Source organism: Alligator sinensis, unplaced genomic scaffold, assembly GCF_000455745.1.
Source record: "Alligator sinensis unplaced genomic scaffold, ASM45574v1 scaffold863_2, whole genome shotgun sequence".
NCBI lineage: Eukaryota > Metazoa > Chordata > Crocodylia > Alligatoridae > Alligator > Alligator sinensis.
Window position 1 is genome coordinate 385806 of NW_005842780.1, and position 16140 is coordinate 401945.

At 45.2% G+C, this 16140-nt stretch overlaps 1 protein-coding gene across 5 annotated transcripts in view; it reads right to left on the minus strand.

Annotated features, from left to right (window-relative positions):
• Positions 1-352: 352 nt before the first annotated feature.
• The window catches only part of FARP2 (FERM, ARH/RhoGEF and pleckstrin domain protein 2), a 144687-nt gene continuing 128899 nt past the window's right edge, over positions 353-16140 (minus strand). The window contains exons 22-26 of one of the 5 annotated variants that reach the window (XM_025216980.1): positions 11630-11748; positions 8733-8872; positions 7665-7772; positions 5564-5715; positions 353-1530 (exon numbers count right to left, since the gene is read on the minus strand). In XM_025216980.1, coding sequence (XP_025072765.1) covers positions 1437-1530; positions 5564-5715; positions 7665-7772; positions 8733-8872; positions 11630-11748 — 613 coding nt within the window. In that variant the 3' untranslated portion in view covers positions 353-1436. Of the gene's footprint in view, positions 1531-5563; positions 5716-7664; positions 7773-8732; positions 8873-10688; positions 11176-11629; positions 11749-16140 lie in introns of those variants that run through there. The other 4 variants (XM_006034876.3, XR_003096484.1, XM_025216981.1 and 1 more) reach the window with 4 other exon arrangements.

Genomic DNA, 16140 nt, shown 5'->3' on the forward strand with positions numbered 1-16140 from the left:
GCAACAGATCAAGGAAGGGACAGGCAGCACAGCAGCAGACAGGACAGGAAGCAGAAAACAGAGCTCAGGGAGCAGAAGGTGGACCAGCTAGATTGGGCAGAGGCAGGGAATCAGAGTGGCACTTGGGAAAGGTGCAGAGCTAATTTGTGGCACACCTGTTAAAAAAGATGCTCTTCCTTTTCCCCTACACTACAGAAGCATTTCTCAACCTGTGGGTTGCAAGAATATATGAAAGGGTTGCAAACAAACATTAAAAATGGATCAACAAACTTTAAAAACCAATTCTCCTTTAGAAAGGAAAACATGGGAAACTGTGGCTTTTCCCTTGCAGGCTGTCAGAGTTACCTCTATACCCCACATCCCCCACTGCACCACACACTGCGGGGCTGGGGACTGGAGGCACTGGGTCAGACTGGCCATTGATGTTTACAAATGGGTCCTGGTACAAAAGAGATTGAGAACCACTGCACTAGAGGATGCTGAGGGTAGTTTGTTGGCTTTCCCTGCCTTAAGCGATGCCTTCCCCAGCAGAGGACAAGTAAAGGTTTTGCCAGGTGAGCCCTCCCTGAGTACAGGCGGCAAAAAACTCAGGAGGTAAAACAAGCAATGTTAGGAAGCCTCTGAGGTCTCAGGAAAAACACAGGTGTTTTCTCTCACACATCCCCTGCTCCCAGCTGTGCCACATGACGTGTTTAAGCAAACAAAGGTTCAGGTTCTCCCCATTCCCTTTCCAAAAACAGAATAAAATAAAATAAAATAAAATACCAAGATGAAGGTGTTACCATGGCAGTTTCCTGAGTAGCTCAGTCATTCTACAGAAACTGTTTTCAGGTATGAATGTAAGCATTCAAGTGGATACATCTGCAGAGCTCCAATGAGTCTAATATGTTTGTGGATGGTAAGCTGAAGGTAAGAGCAGCAAACAGTACATAGGTGGTTTTAGCTGGACTGTGTCAGGATAAGGGAGCTGCTGGGAGCCAGAGTGCCTGACACCAGCAACTGTGCGCCAAGGAACACCACTGACAGCTGCTATTAATCTCTGACAGCTGCTGAACACCCAGTGACAACGAAAGAGACAGGTACTGCTTCTGTCTCCATCCAGACCTGCTACTCCAACATGTCCAGAATCCACATAACTGAAACATGATCCTTTCCACAACGTGTGCGCATAACAAACCATTATTTTTCCCACAGAGGGAGTTTTGCTGCCATTGTCAGGTTCTCTGTCTCTTCAACTAGGTGCGATTGGAGCAGACAGTGTCCTCAAGGCCAGTTGAACCTGATGCGATTCCAGTTTGTCCCTTCTCTTGCTTAACAACCTTTCCCACCCCAGGTGGAAATCAGCTTGTAACTTAACAGCATTATCAGCCCCAAACTCCTATTCCCGCCCAAGCCCACTAATAGATGTTGACAGCAGAGACCCAGCTCTGCCCTCATCAGTTTGTGAGAGTCTCCTCCTTTTCATCCTTGGGAGCCAACAGGCTAGATCTTGCTGGAGAACTTGTGGCTCTCTTGATCACTTCCATCCACCTGGCAAGAGAGGAAGAACAGAACATCAGAATGCCCATAGCCTCACCCACTGCTTATAAGATAGGTCTCAATTCGTATGTATTAGCTTGGCTCTCATGTCCAGAATGCAATACTATCAAGTTCTACAGCACCCTTTTATCTGAAGATCTTCAAACACTTTCAGATATTCAGGCTGAAATATGCTGTGAGGTGAGCAATACAAACTGTTTTACTGAAGATGGGGAGAATGGGGCAAAGGGAGAATTGAATCAACTCGTTCAGCCCCACACAGTGTGTATCACATCCCTGTATTAATGAACAAATTAAAAGATGGGTTTAAAATGGCTCCAAAGCTAAGTATCCCTTGGCAGGATCAACATAGCAAAAGCAGCATGTATGTGTCAAGTTGTATTCAATCATACACACTAGCAAGGATGCTGCTTAAAGCAGCTACAACAAAGTGTCAGGTGTACTGGATTAGAGGGAGCAAGAACTAGCCAGTCTGTAGAAATAAGGAAGTTTATGCTTTCCTTCTACAACATCGCTTTACTCTCTCTGTCAGCTACTCAGATCCTTACATCATTAACTTAACCCACCAATTTGTTTCCCCCAGCTGGTTGCATGTAAGAACGATCTGCACCCAGTCAGATGATTTATCATCAACAGCACCGTAAAGTTTATTTTGAACTATTCCCTATTTCAGCCACATCCAGTCAACATTCATAGATTCATAGATGTAGGGTCAGAAGGGATCTTGTAGATCTTCTAGTCTGAACCCCTGCTGTGGGCAGGAGAGAAAACTAGGCTCAAATGACCCCAGCCAGGTAAGCGTCAAGCCTCCCTTAAAGCCCCCCAAGGTAGGAGCCATCACCACTTCCCTTGGAACTTGGTTCCAGATCCTAGCCGCCCTGACGGTGAAGTAGTGCCTCCTGATGTCTAGTCTAAACCTACTCTCTAGCAACTTATGGCCATTATTCCTTGTTACTCCGGGAGGCGCTCAGGGGAACAAGGTTTCTCCCAAACCCTGCTGGTCCCCACTAGTAAGTTCATAGACGGCCAGCAGGTCCCCCCTCAGCCTTCTCTTCTGAAGGCTGAACAGGTTAAGGTCCCGTAGCCTCTCATAGGGTCTGCCCTGCTGTCCCCGGATCATGTGAGTGGTCCTCCTTTGGACCCTCTCAATGCTGTCCACATCCCTCCTGAAGTGTGGCACCCAGAACTGGATGCAGTACTCCAGCTGCAGCCTGACCAGTGCCACATAGAGGGGGAGGATCACCTCCTTGGCCCTGCTTGTGATGCATCTGTGGATGCAGGACAAGGTACGGTTAGCCCTACTGACCGTGTTCTTGAATTGTCGGCTCGTGTTCATCTTGGAGTCAATAATGACTCTGAGATCTCTTTCTGCCACCGTGCTTTCGAGAAGGGAGTTCCCCAGCCTATAGGTATGCTGCTGGTTCTTACTGCCCAAGTGCAGCACCCTGCACTTGTCAGGATTGAATCCCATCCTATTTTTATTTGCCCACCCCTGTAACCTGCCCAGGTCCTGCTGTAATCTGTCCTTCCCTTCTAGCGTGCCCACCTCACTTGATAGTCACGGTATGGAGAACAGCTGACAATAAGTATTTCACAAATGTAATTTAGCCCAGAAGTTCTATAGTCCTTTGTAGAGTTACAAAAAAATACCCTAGGATCCTGTGTAAAGGCCTTTTTCTGACTGAGATAAGTTACTATTCATATATCTTTGACCTAAGTATCTGACTAACACTTTCAGGGCCCTCTGTTCTACTCTTAAGGTCTTGGAAAGGATGAACAAAGCATCAAGTGAAACTGGAGATGGGGAGCATGTCTCTGAAGAAGAGATCAACATCAACCTTGGAAAGGAAGGCATAAGGACAGTCTCTAAAATTTCAACTTGAATTTGTTAGAGAAACCCAGCCCAAACATTCTGCAGACATTGTGCTTCATCTGTGTCCCCAGGAGACCATTTGTACCCAGTTTGAAGCATGGCCTACCAGTGGCAGACTAAGCCTACTGTCAGTGATGCTGCCCAAGGACAGACTTCTTGTGGAAGGTTTTTACTATACACCAGTTCCTATATTTAGACACACACAATTCTTATGTAGTTGTATTAGGAAATCACTCTTTGTTTAAGTTACTTGTGGCCCTGAGAACTGTTTTGGACGGTTCTATTTAGTAGCAGACAAGCAACTCTGATGATAAACTGGACAAAATTCCCTATTCCCATGATTGTTCTAGAGATCAACACTTCTAGATTCATAACAATAATTAAAAAGTTAACTAGTTGTATGCCTTTTCAAAATCTCTCTTGAACTTGCTCCTTGAAACTCTTAAAAAGAAAGGGGCTAAGTTGGAATGAACACAACTCTAGAGGGGGGCAGTCTTCATGTTTTAAGACAGGGGCTCCTAATCTTTTTGGGCCTCAGCCCCACGCCAGGGCTCACAAACCAACTCATGAACTCATGAACTCACTCATGAACAACCTCACCTGGACTTCAATCCCATCTGGGGTTATGGAATATCCGTGTGGCCCATGACCCCACTCGTAAGGAATATGATCCCATTTGGAGTCACAACACCTAGATTGGGAACTGCTCCTTTAGACTTGTTGACATGAGAATAATGGTGTCCAGTCAGAGGGGGAGATGAAGTAGGAAGATGTCTTCAAAAACAGATGAAGCAGAAGGGAATATGGGGAGAAAACCATAACATTGCCACATAACATTGGCATAGGAGGTTTGCCTGTGGTTTCTGAATTAGGCACTCTGTTTTCAGGTTCAGTTGCCTATTGTGGAATACAGCATCTAGCTCTTTTGTATGCAGCATAATTTAAAAATAAAAGCTTTCAGTACAGGGGCAATGCCAGCCTCTTCCCAGTGGGAGGGCTGTGGTGGGCTAGACAGGCAATTGGGAGGGCCTGTGCTATACATCTGGCCAAACATCCTTATTAGTCTTTTTAACAATACCCACCTAAACATATGTTTTATCTATGTTATCTGCAAAAGGAGAATAAAAATACATACTGTATGCAAACAGATCAGTCCGGGACAGGCCTTGAGTGCTGCACCTCTGCGGGTGTGAGCTGGGCAGGCTCAACAGTGTGGGGCAGACAGCAGTGGCCCAGGGGGCGGGGAGGGGGAGAGGCGGTGGGCTTGGACAGGAGCAGTGCTGGGAGGGGTGGCTACAGGGGGGCTAAGGCAAATTTTAGAGTGGCTATGGCCTCCCCCTTAGTGCCGCCCCTGTTTGAGTAAGCATGTGTATCAGTAAAAACAGGTTCTACAAATGTCACAGAAGTCAGCAGCGAGTCTTCAAGTCTAATCTCATCTCTTATCTCTTTTCAGAAAAAGGGTTACTACTGAATCTAAAATAAAAAACTCTATTAATGAATGCAAAATCAAAGCCTGTCTGGGCCTGCCTGAATGTATTGTGGGTAGGGGGATGGCAGGACACTGAGTGTTATATGGCTCCCTAGATGCGTACCTCTAAAGGTGCTACATTACTGAGCTTCTTAGGGACCCCTAGGGACAAACTTTACTCCTGCTTGAAGCCCTGAAAAACTCAGTGCATCTACTTTCGTAATGCACTGGCCCCATAGCCTCAACAGTCCATCACAAAAAGTAGTGAGAAAGAGGAAGGAAAAATCTTTCACTTTTTCCATTAATCGTTTTAGAGAAACTCAAACAAGGTGAAATAGGATAGCACTTGGGCACCTGATAGGTGGAATAAGATCTAGCTCCTCATATACTGAACACAGAAGAAGGCTGGATCTCCCAGTTGGCCAAACCACCTCACAAGGGAACAGGGATCTATAGTGATCACAGAGGGAGTAGTGACCAGAGGGGCCACTGCAACCTTTAAGAATACCCTACCTAGTACATAATATTTGCATTCTGCCCTGCTTCTCCAGAATATGATTCACAAAGTCACTTGGCTTGTGTACAGGAACAAAGATTAGGCTCTCAAATCCCAACTCTGGATTAGCAGTCTGTGAATAAAACAAATGTTACACTCTGAAATGGACGTGGGGGCATGACTTTACCTTTCAAAGGTGTACTTGCTCTCAGCCCTGAAAAAGTACACATGGGATTTGAACTGCAGCTTGAAGACGTAGTCTTTCTGGATGCCATCTGCCTCCACTGGGGTGCTGACTGTGTATCCAAGGAGTGGGAGACTGGCCAATGGATAATCATCCTGAAACACAGCCAGACAGCACAGGTCTTAGTGAAGGCCATCCTCTATGGACAGTGCAGAGTGAGAGGATGCGTTTGCCTTTTCTTACCATACTTTCAGGAACGGCTTTACTCACTTTTAGATGGACAAGAACTGCCTTTTTATCCCATGAAGTCTCTTTATATTGTAAATAATGATGAAAATTTCTCCAAGTGGCTCAATTATGGGAATAAAATGACATGTCTCTATTCTCTTGTTTTTTAGTCTCCTGAATTCCCCCCCTTTGCACTACTCCAACACTAAAGCAAAGATGATCCTCCCAGCAATGCCTGATCCTCCAGGTGAGAAGCCCTAACAATGTAAAATAAGTTTATTTTAGTTAACAAGGTCCAAAGGTGCTATTAGCCGGCTGGCAAAGACGGCTATAGAAAGACGGAGAGACCACTCCAGAATTACAGCAACTCCTGAGGCTTATTTCAAAATGTTAGTTGAGCGGAGATGTAAAAGGAAGGAGGGCAAACCAACTGGAATTGGGAGAAGAGAAAAGGAAAAGTAGAAACAAAAGTCTCTTTAACTCTCCTGAACTTTATTAGCTGCAACACCGAGACACTTGTCCCTAACGCTCTACAGATCAATGCCACTTACAAAACAGGATATCCCAATTAAAGTGGTGTGAAAAAGGTTCTTAACCTTATATAAACTGGCTCCGTTAATTACTGCCTGCTATTTTTTCTTGCCACATTTGCTGCCTTCAGTGAACATGACGGCTTATTATAAAGTGCACTTAGAGGAGAGGTTCTCCACCTTGGGAGGAAAAACCCGCAGCATGCTTATAGGCTCGGCAGTGCTACACTGACTAGCACTTTGGATGAAAGGGACTTGGGGGTCATGACTGACCACAAGATGACCATGAGCCTTCGATGTGATGCTGCAGCTAGTAAAGTGAGCAAAATGCTGGCTTGCATCCATAGATGCTTCTCAAGCAAATCCCAGGACATCATTCTCCCATTGTACTCGGCCTTGGTGAGGCCACAGCTGGAGTACTGTGTCCAGTTTTGGGCTCCACAATTCAAAAAGGACGTGGAGAAGCTTAAGAGAGTCCAGAGAAGCGCCACGCACATGATAAGAAGTCAGGAAAACAGACCTTATGATGAGAGAATGAGTGCTATGGGACTCTTCAGCCTGGAAAAGCGCAGGCTCAGGGGTGATTTGGTGGCCACCTATAAGTTCATCAGGGGTGCTCACCAGGATCTAGGGGAACGTTTGTTCACCAGAGCACCCCAAGTGATGACAAGGTCGAATGGTCACAAACTCCTCCGTGACCATTTCAGGCTGGACATAAGGAAGAACTTCTTTACTGTCCGAGCCCCAAGGTTTGGAATAGACTGCCGCCGGAGGTGGTTCAAGCACCTATTTTGAACGCCTTCAAGAGACATTTGGATGTTTATCTTGCTGGGGTCCTATGACCTCTGCTGACTTCCTGCCCTTTGGGCAGGGGGCTGGACTTGATGATCTTCTGAGGTCCCTTCCAGCCCTCATGTCTGCGAATCTATAAGTCTATGAATTAAAAAGAGGTATCTCTGTCTTCCATCTAGTATCTCACCTCTAACCTTTACTGCATTGGTGCTCCCAATTCTGGCCCAGAAGGCCAGATGAATGGTGCAGGGTCAATCCATGGACAAGATTGCACTCCACCTGGCTCCAGGGGCCCCACATTGCCTCTGCAGCTGGGGTCCAGCTCTGAGGACCCCACACCACCTCCACGCAGTCTCTATGCACCAGGAATGGGCCCTACACTGCTCAATCTAGCATGCAAAACCCGATCTAGCATGCAAGGCTATAGCCAACAGATCTGGGGGAGCCCGGAAGACTGGATGACATGGCACCGGGGCTGGATCTAGCTCATGAGCCAGGGGTTGAGTACCCCTGCTTTAGTGCGCAGAGCTCTTACTTGACTTGTGTGGGCTTACCTGGTGAGTCTTGTAGAAGAACAAGCAAAAGTTGGTGAAGACGACCCAGAGCTTCTGCCAGCCATTGCTGTTTTTGAACTTTCTCAGCAGGTATCCTGAGAGTTGATTCTGGCATTGAGGGAAAAGAAAATGGAGGTGAGATTGCAGATCCCCATTCTCAAGAAGACAACAAAGGTTGCTGTGGTACCACTTTATATGCTCCTGGATCTAACAGCTAATTAACCCAGAGCTCTGTCTTGGGCTTGGACAGTCTTTCTTGGATAGTCTGTTGCCAATGAAGTGCCTCAGCCTCTTTCTGCACCTTCAGTGTGCCGCCTACACAAAGTGACTCCCTTTCACATGTGCACAGCAGTAATGTACCCATGCAGGACCACCTCAGCCAAACAGGTGTCACCTCAATCATATCATTATTCTCCAGCTGTTATTGAAGAGGTCTCTAAATCTCTAATTGCATTGGTTCAAGACTTGCAACACTTCACTGAGAAGTGCATGATTTTGACCACCCTACCAGCCTTGCCTTAGCTCTGTCCTCCTTTGCAGCCTGTCTTCCAGCTGAGAACTAATAAAAACAGCTTATTAAAACACTGGTTATTCAGTTTACATGAAGAAGCAAATACAGGACAGCACTTGGAAAATGTAACACAAGGAGAACAAACGAAAAAGGATCCTTGACAGAGACTGAGATGCCCACTAGGACATAGTAACTACACAGAGCTGAGGCAGGAGTGGACAGCACACTGCAGGGAAGCTGTATTTAAGTCAATATGCAGCAAATTGGAATGTGAGTAGCAGAACAGGCACAGTGTGATGAGGAACAGATGTGGCTTAAAATACATGGAGAAATTACAGCACATTAATTGCATATCTGTAGAAAGGAGACAGCCCTTTAGACAGACTGATGGACAAGGGCTGGTTTTGGAAGAAGCACTACAGCTTTGCTCCTGAATGGGCATTCTCCAGGAGCAAGCACAATGTTGAAGGTACAGGGAGTGACTATAGAGCGAGGGGAAGATTGTACTTGGACTCACGTGGATCCTTCTACCCCCTCAGAGTCTGAGGTGTTTTTACCTGAATCATGCACAGGTAATCAGACAGGGATAAGCTCTGGTTCCGGTACCAGCAAACATGAGTGACGGTGTTGGGCCGCTGGGCCTGGCCCAGCGAATAGCGAAGAGGAAGGTCTGGAGAGACAGCAAGAGAGCAGAAAACTGAAGAGAAAGAGAGGGAGGGAGAAAGATAACACAGCATTTTAGAATAAGAAAAAAGTGACAAAAGAAAAGCATCTGTTAAAAGAAAGGGAAATGTGAGAACAATTGCATTAGAATACACACTACAGGTCAAAGAAAAAGTGCTGAGAGAACTCAGACTTTGTATCATTGAGCCAGTGGAATCAGGGTCACAGCATTTGGATAGCAAACAGTGATGTAGTGACTTGCACAAATTTACCTACAGGTCAGCCAGCCTCCTTCTAACGGGATACAGTTTGTCTCCCAGTTGGACAACAAACTGGTCTCCAAACCCAGATGCAAAGGCGATAAACATTTCATCAGTTAACCTATTAGTCTGGTATGCCAACTGAAAATCTAGGCACTTTATTTTAATGCCCATCCTTAATTACTTCCACTAAATCATTGAGAGTAGAATGCAAGGGAAGGCAGGAAGCTGCAAGTGTGAGACAGAGCACTCTTGAACAACTGCAGTTGCTATGGAAAGCATATGCATTTCCCCCCGCCCCAGCAGCAAGGACCAACTATGCAGTCAGGATAAAGTTAGACAAGCTTTCAAATGCAAGGCGTTCTTCCTCCTATCTCCCTATTTCATGCTGCCCACTGCATATTCCTACATTTGGGAATCTAATGAGTGGTCCACCCATGACTCCCAGCATCTGATGACGTGAACTTGGGTTCATGTAAGCTTCTTCTCTCTATATATCTCTATATCTTATTTACCTAGTATATAAAAGTGCATCTCTACCCTTCCTTCTGACTAACTTCAGTCTAAAACAGGTAACTGCCTCCCCAAGAAAGGTGGGCAGGAGAGTTCTGGCTGAACAAAGATTGTTGAACTGCCTGCCTAGACAAGAGTCAAATGTAGATGTGAAATGACAAGAGCGGTGCTTTGTGGACAGAACTCCCAGGAGAAGCCCTGCAGGTCTCCATGGTGGACTCCTGCCTTCAGTGCAGTACAAACTGAGGCAGAGTGAGTTCTAATACCCTGAGACACTAGCTCGCAGGCCACAAGGCTGCATATGCAGCTTAGGACACTTATAAACAGAAAGGGAAACGACATTCTCCCGCAACAGCTCTTCTGTCATGTGTGCGAGGGGTGAGCACGACCTACAGACAGGAAGATGCAAAGGCACTCTTGAAAAAATCTGCTCATCGCTGGGACAACAAAAGGAAGTAGAGTATCTAGAGGATACACAACTCCAGGCCTTTGTAACCCAGAGTCAGACCCTCACATAAAATAGAAACATAGAAAATTAGGGTTGGAAGTGAGCTCAGGAGATCATCTAGTCCAACTCTTTGCTCAAAGCAGGACCATCCCCAACTAGATCATCTCAGCCAAAGCTCTGTCTATCTGGGTCTTAAAAACCTCCAAGGATGGAGATTCCACAACCTCTCTGGGTAACCTGTTCCAGTGTTTTACTAACCTCCTAGTGAGAACGATTTTCCTAATATCTAACAAACTTCCCTTGCTGCAACTTGAGATATACCAACTGCATAGTTAGTTTCCTCTGAGGGTTGCAGAAAACACAAGTGAAGAATTCTGTCCTAGGTTTCCTTTCACACATTCCTTAAAAACACTTCCTTGAACTGGTGGAAATAGCAACACATGCGTATGGGTACACAGGCACTCATGCACCACCAGCAGACATACAACTGTGATTTGACTTTTTAGTCGCTCGCTCTCATGGCACAGAAATGATTGAAGGCAACAAGAGACATGTACTGGAGGAAGACCAGGAGCTGAATGAGCTGAGACAGACAGAGTGAGAGGTGAGAGCTGTGCCCTGTGGGGTACCTCAACAGCCACACTGTGGTCAGTCATGGAGACGCTCGTGTTGCGGTACCAGCACACGTGCATGGTAGTGTTGGCACGGTGGTGGCTCTGCCTGTCCAGCGAGCTACGAGAAGAGTGTATGTCATCTTCAGATTCTTGTTCTAGAGAGACCTCATCAGAGGATCCTGGGGAAGGAGAATTCAGCAGCAGTTTTAGAAAGCTGTGATGCACAGACAGCGATATAAGCAGGGATTCCTCTGAACATCTTCATTTTTTCCTGAACTGACCCAACACAAGAACATGTCACCGTGCATTTGTTACACTGCTCCTGAAAGGTCTCACCTGTCACCTCTCCCTGGTCTTCAGGATCAAGCTGCATTTGGGGATGAAGGGAATGGTCTGACCCACTGCTGCATTTAAACTGAAAATGGTGTTCATGTAAAAACAGCAAGTGTATTTTGCAATGTCCTGTCCAGAGAGTGTCTTATTTGGAGACAGGCCTTTCTCACTGTGGAACAGAGAAAAATTCACTGATACAAGAAACAGCACATGCTTTATTACAGGCTGTGATAACAATAGGCTCATGGAGATGGGTAAGAGCAGTGGGATATAAAAGAACGTCTTCAATATCAAAGATGCCTGGGTTCTCTGGATAGAAAAAGTACTGTGGTGTTAAATGGAGGAAAATTCTCCTAAACAGGAGATGGTTGAAGACTACAAAAAATTAAGTACTGTTCCAAAGCTGAGGCTTCTATCTGCAGATTTCAAAAATACCAGATAAGGTATTGATAAGATATGGAGGAGAATCCATTCTAAGTAACATGAAGAAAGGGCATTTCATTAGTGTTATTGCACCCATCATATAATCTACCATGAACATCACAGACTCCAGCAGAAAGAATGCAGGGAACATAAACAGCATCTTCGGCACCACATTCAGGACGGAGGAAAATGCTACTTACTGTTAGAGCGATTGCACACGGAGCTTTCCAGGAACAAGTCAGAGTTCTCAGTAGATTTCTTGGCTATTTCAATGGCCATGTTTAGGTCTTCCATCCACTTCCCCATTTCCAGGCGGGTGCTAAAAGACAGACAGTGATGTTGGTTGGAACACAGCCCTAGATCTCTGAATCAAGAGGAACCCTCAATATTTGCCCTCAATCAAGAGGAACCCTCAGCTTGTTGCCTTCAGTATTTGCAACTCCTTTTCCTATACAGAATCCCCACCAAAACTGTAGGTTTGTGGTGAACCCACACAGCAACAGCAGCAGCTTTCTCTTACAGGGCCCATATAACTGTGGGGGTGCTAAATTCTTGCAATTTTCATTCTTCTTCACTCCTGCCCTTTGAAGTCAGCCTGGGCCTGCAGTGCCTGGTGGCCACACTCATTGGCCCATCCCATCTAGTAGCAATGAAATGTAAAGTTATGTACCATGTTTCTTCTGAATTTCAAACACACCAAAAGAAATACCAGTTCCCTCCTACCTGAGCTACAATGCTATTCTCAAGGGAGATGGCATGGAAAATTTTACAGGACAAATCACTTTAAAATAAAATCAACACTTACTAACTTATCCACCTTACCACAAATGTCTCATATTCTACAGACAAGGGGGAAACGGTGACTTCAGGTGTTACTGTGGGCAAAAGCTGACTTTTAATGGGTAACCACTGCTCTAAACAATTCCATATGTAGCATCTCTGAAGGTGATCTGGCCTGTCCAATAAGGAAGAGAATTACATGTTGTGGTCACTGAGAATCTGAGATATTTTGAATATATTGTAATGGTCTCCTGCAATATATTTGACTAAAAAAAACGGAATTGAGAGAAAGGAAAAAGTTGAGTTTATGATTATGCAGCAGTGCAAGGTGCCAGTTTAAAACAACAATTTAAAAAATGTACTTGATCTATAAAGAGCAGAACAAAATTGAATAGACACAGCCAAATCTTGGGATGGTATGTTAGAACTGTCAGTTCCTGTACGGAGCCACACGTTTGTGCTGGAACGAAAGGACAAGGAAGACCACCATCATTCTTCATATGTGCTTTATGGCTGCTCTGGCTTTTGACCAAAAAAAGAGAAAGACATTTTTTGCCTGAAGATATTACATTAAAGAGCACCTTGGACATGGATGCATATAATGACACTGAAAAATATGATACCGAGGCTACCTGAAGGATGGTACTCCTTTTGAAAAGAGTAGCTAGCTGAGCTTTAGCTTTCATCTTGAGCAAGTAACCCAGAATGCAGGTATAGCAAGGATTTATTTCAGAGCACATGAAAACCATTTGTAGATTATGTAGATGATGCCATGATTACTGGGCAAGAATTCTACAGGTCACATTTATAGAGCTAAATTTGCTAGACAGACTGCCACAACAGTTTTTCCCCTTAGAATTAGGAGAAGGCATGGCTTTCGGTTTTTTGGGGTTTTTTTAGTTCACTGTGGGTATGGCAGGGATTTGTGTAAATACTTGTTTTATTGTTTAGACACTTGTACTGGCTATTTGGTTGTACTCTGTACAGTTTGATGGTTCTTTGTAGCCGCTTCTATTCAGTAACTCATCTTTCTGAAAATGTTTCCCTTCAAACTGAAAAAAAATCCACATTTGGTTTCAGCCCAGAAGTGATTTTTTCTGGAAAGTTTAAGAAAAAATCCTTTACACTATTTCCAAGTTATGACAGACTGGGAAAAAAAAGTGTTTACTTTCCCAATTTGAAGAATATTTCAAAGCACTTTCTGGCTCATACTATTCTGAAATAGTTGGACCTGAGGGGAAAAAAGCAGACATTTTCAGATAGACAAGAACTCAAAAACCTTTAATTCTTTTGTGAGCATGCAAAGATATAACTAACTACAAAGCCATTCAAAACTGAATTTCATGTGTATGTGTCAACAGCTTTTGCTAACATTAGGAGCGATGCAACTAACTGAATAAATAACTGTAAAAGTATAAAAAAGAATAAACCTCTCAATTAAGGGCCATGAATTCTTCATCATTTGTCTGCATCATTTGAGCATGCTAAAATCCATCTAAATTCTCATAGATTTCATAGATATTAGGGCTGGAAGGGACCTTGGAAGATCATCGAGTCCAGCCCCCAGCCTGAGGGGCAGGAAGACGGCTGGGGTCATAGGATCACAGCAAGATAAGCATCCAATTTTCTCTTGAAGGTGTTCAATATAAGTGCTTGAACCACCTCTGATGGCAGGCTGTTCCAGACCTTGGGGCCTTGGACAGTAAAGAAATTCTTCCTTATGCTCAGCCTGAAACGGTTTTGCAGGAGTTTATGACCGTTCAACCTCGTCATCCCTTGGGGCACTCTGGTGAACAAACATTCCTCCGGATACTGGTGGTCACCCCTGATAAACTTGTAGGTGGCCATCAGATCACCCCTGAGCCTGAGCTTTTCCAGGCTAAAGAGTCCCATGGCTCTCAGCCTCTCGTCATAGGGTCTGCTTCCCTGACCTCTGATCATGCGCGTGGCTCTTCTCTGAACTCTCTCAAGCTTCTCCACATCCTTTTGAATTGTGGGGCCCAATACTGGACACAGTACTCCAGCTGTGGCCTCACCAAGGCTGAGTACAAGGGGAGAATGACATCCTGGGATTTGTTTGAGAAGCATCTATGGATGCAAGCCAGAGTTTTGGTCGCTTTACTAGCCGCAGCATCGCACTGCAGGCTTATGTTCATCTTGTGGTCAATGATGACCCCCAAGTCTCTTTCTTCCATAGTGGCGAACTTGGCCAGTCCGCTTCTGACTCCAATGTCCACATCATTAATGAAGATGTTGAACAATACAGGTCCGAGGACCGAGCCTTGGGGGACCCCACTGGTTGCAGGGCACCACGACAACTGACTTCTGTCAACCACCACCCTCTGGGTCCGACCACAGAGCCAATTCCCCAGCCAGCGGATCGTGGAGGACCCAAGGCCACAATTGGCCAGTTTCACCAAGAGGTGATCATGGGATACCAGATCAAAGGCTTTTTTGAAGTCAAGATATATGACATCAATCTCTTCTCCCTTGTCCAGGCGATAGGTCTCTGGTCATAAAAGGAAATGAGATTGGTCAAGCAAGACTTACCCGCAACAAACCCATGCTGGCTATCCCTCAGGATGTTGGCGTCGGCCAGTTCATTAAGGATGGCCTCTTTAAGAAACTTTTCTAAGACCTTCCCCGGGATAGAGGTCAGGTTGATGGGCCTGTAGTTTGCCGGATCCACTTTACTCCCTTTCTTGAAGATAGGCACCACATTGGCCTTTTTCCAGTCTTTGGGCACTTCACCAGAGCGCCAGGAGCTCTCGAAGATCCGTGCCAGGGGCTGGGCTATGATGCTAGCCAGCTCCTTGAGTACCCTGAGGTGTAGACTGTCAGCCTGACTTGAAGGTGTCCAGCCTCTCAAGGTGTTCCTTCATGAGGTCAGCATTGATGGAAGGCAGGGGATCTCCCTCATCTGGACCTCCCTGTCCCGTAGTGGGCATGGGCATCCCATGGGACTGATGAAAGACCGACTCAAAGTACCCATGTAATAGGTTGGCTTTTTCCTGGGCGTCAGTTGTCAGTTGTCCCATCTGGTTTAGCAGGGGTCCAATGTTGCCCCTGCTTTTCCTCCGGCTCCCCACATATCTGAAAAAGGACTTTTTATTGTCCTCGATACTCAAAGCTAGTTGGAGTTCAGTTGCAGCCTTGGCTTTCTTGGTTTGTCCCTGCAGGACCGGACCAGTGCAGAATAGATGATTTAAGATGAAAAGAAAGGTAGAAGGCTAGACTTTCTCCTTCTCTAATCATCAAATCACTTCCATTTCAATCAGGTTTAATTTGTGCATTTTTCCATATGTCAAAGCCTGTTGGGTCACTTAACCACTTTACACATCCTGTTTGTTTGGTAGTTGGGTTTTTTTTACCCATTTATCAATTAACTGTATAGGTTTTGCCTTGTACAACTGACATACAATGTTCCAAGCTCAGCTGTGCACTACCTGCCCAGACAAAAATCAAACTATGTTATCTGGAGACTTGCTCAATTAGCAACTAAATAAAATGACAAAATCCAGCATGAAGGTTATTTAACTGTTTTAAAAACCCCCAAAAAATCAAAGGGTAAAGCGGTGACTGTTGTATAGGAACAACACGTCTGTTAGCAAATCATGGGATGTAGTGTTCCTTTTACTGTTTGTCCAGAAGCTGTAACCTAAGGAAGGATGGGAAGGCAATATTTATTGTTGCACTGTCCACCAGGGAGTGGAATAACCATGAACACTGAATTTTCTAATAGAGGAAATAGATTAAGTGGAAAAGCAGCTTGCTTTCTTTGTCAGTCATCCCTGATACCATGTTTCATTTCCTGGCGTAGGGAAAACACAGGAACTCTACACTGCTCACTCCTCCGGCCTGTTCTGGAATTTAATGGGTTTTTTTGGTTCAGTGATGATCTTGCTGGTACTGTTCCCTTTTTCCCCTGCTG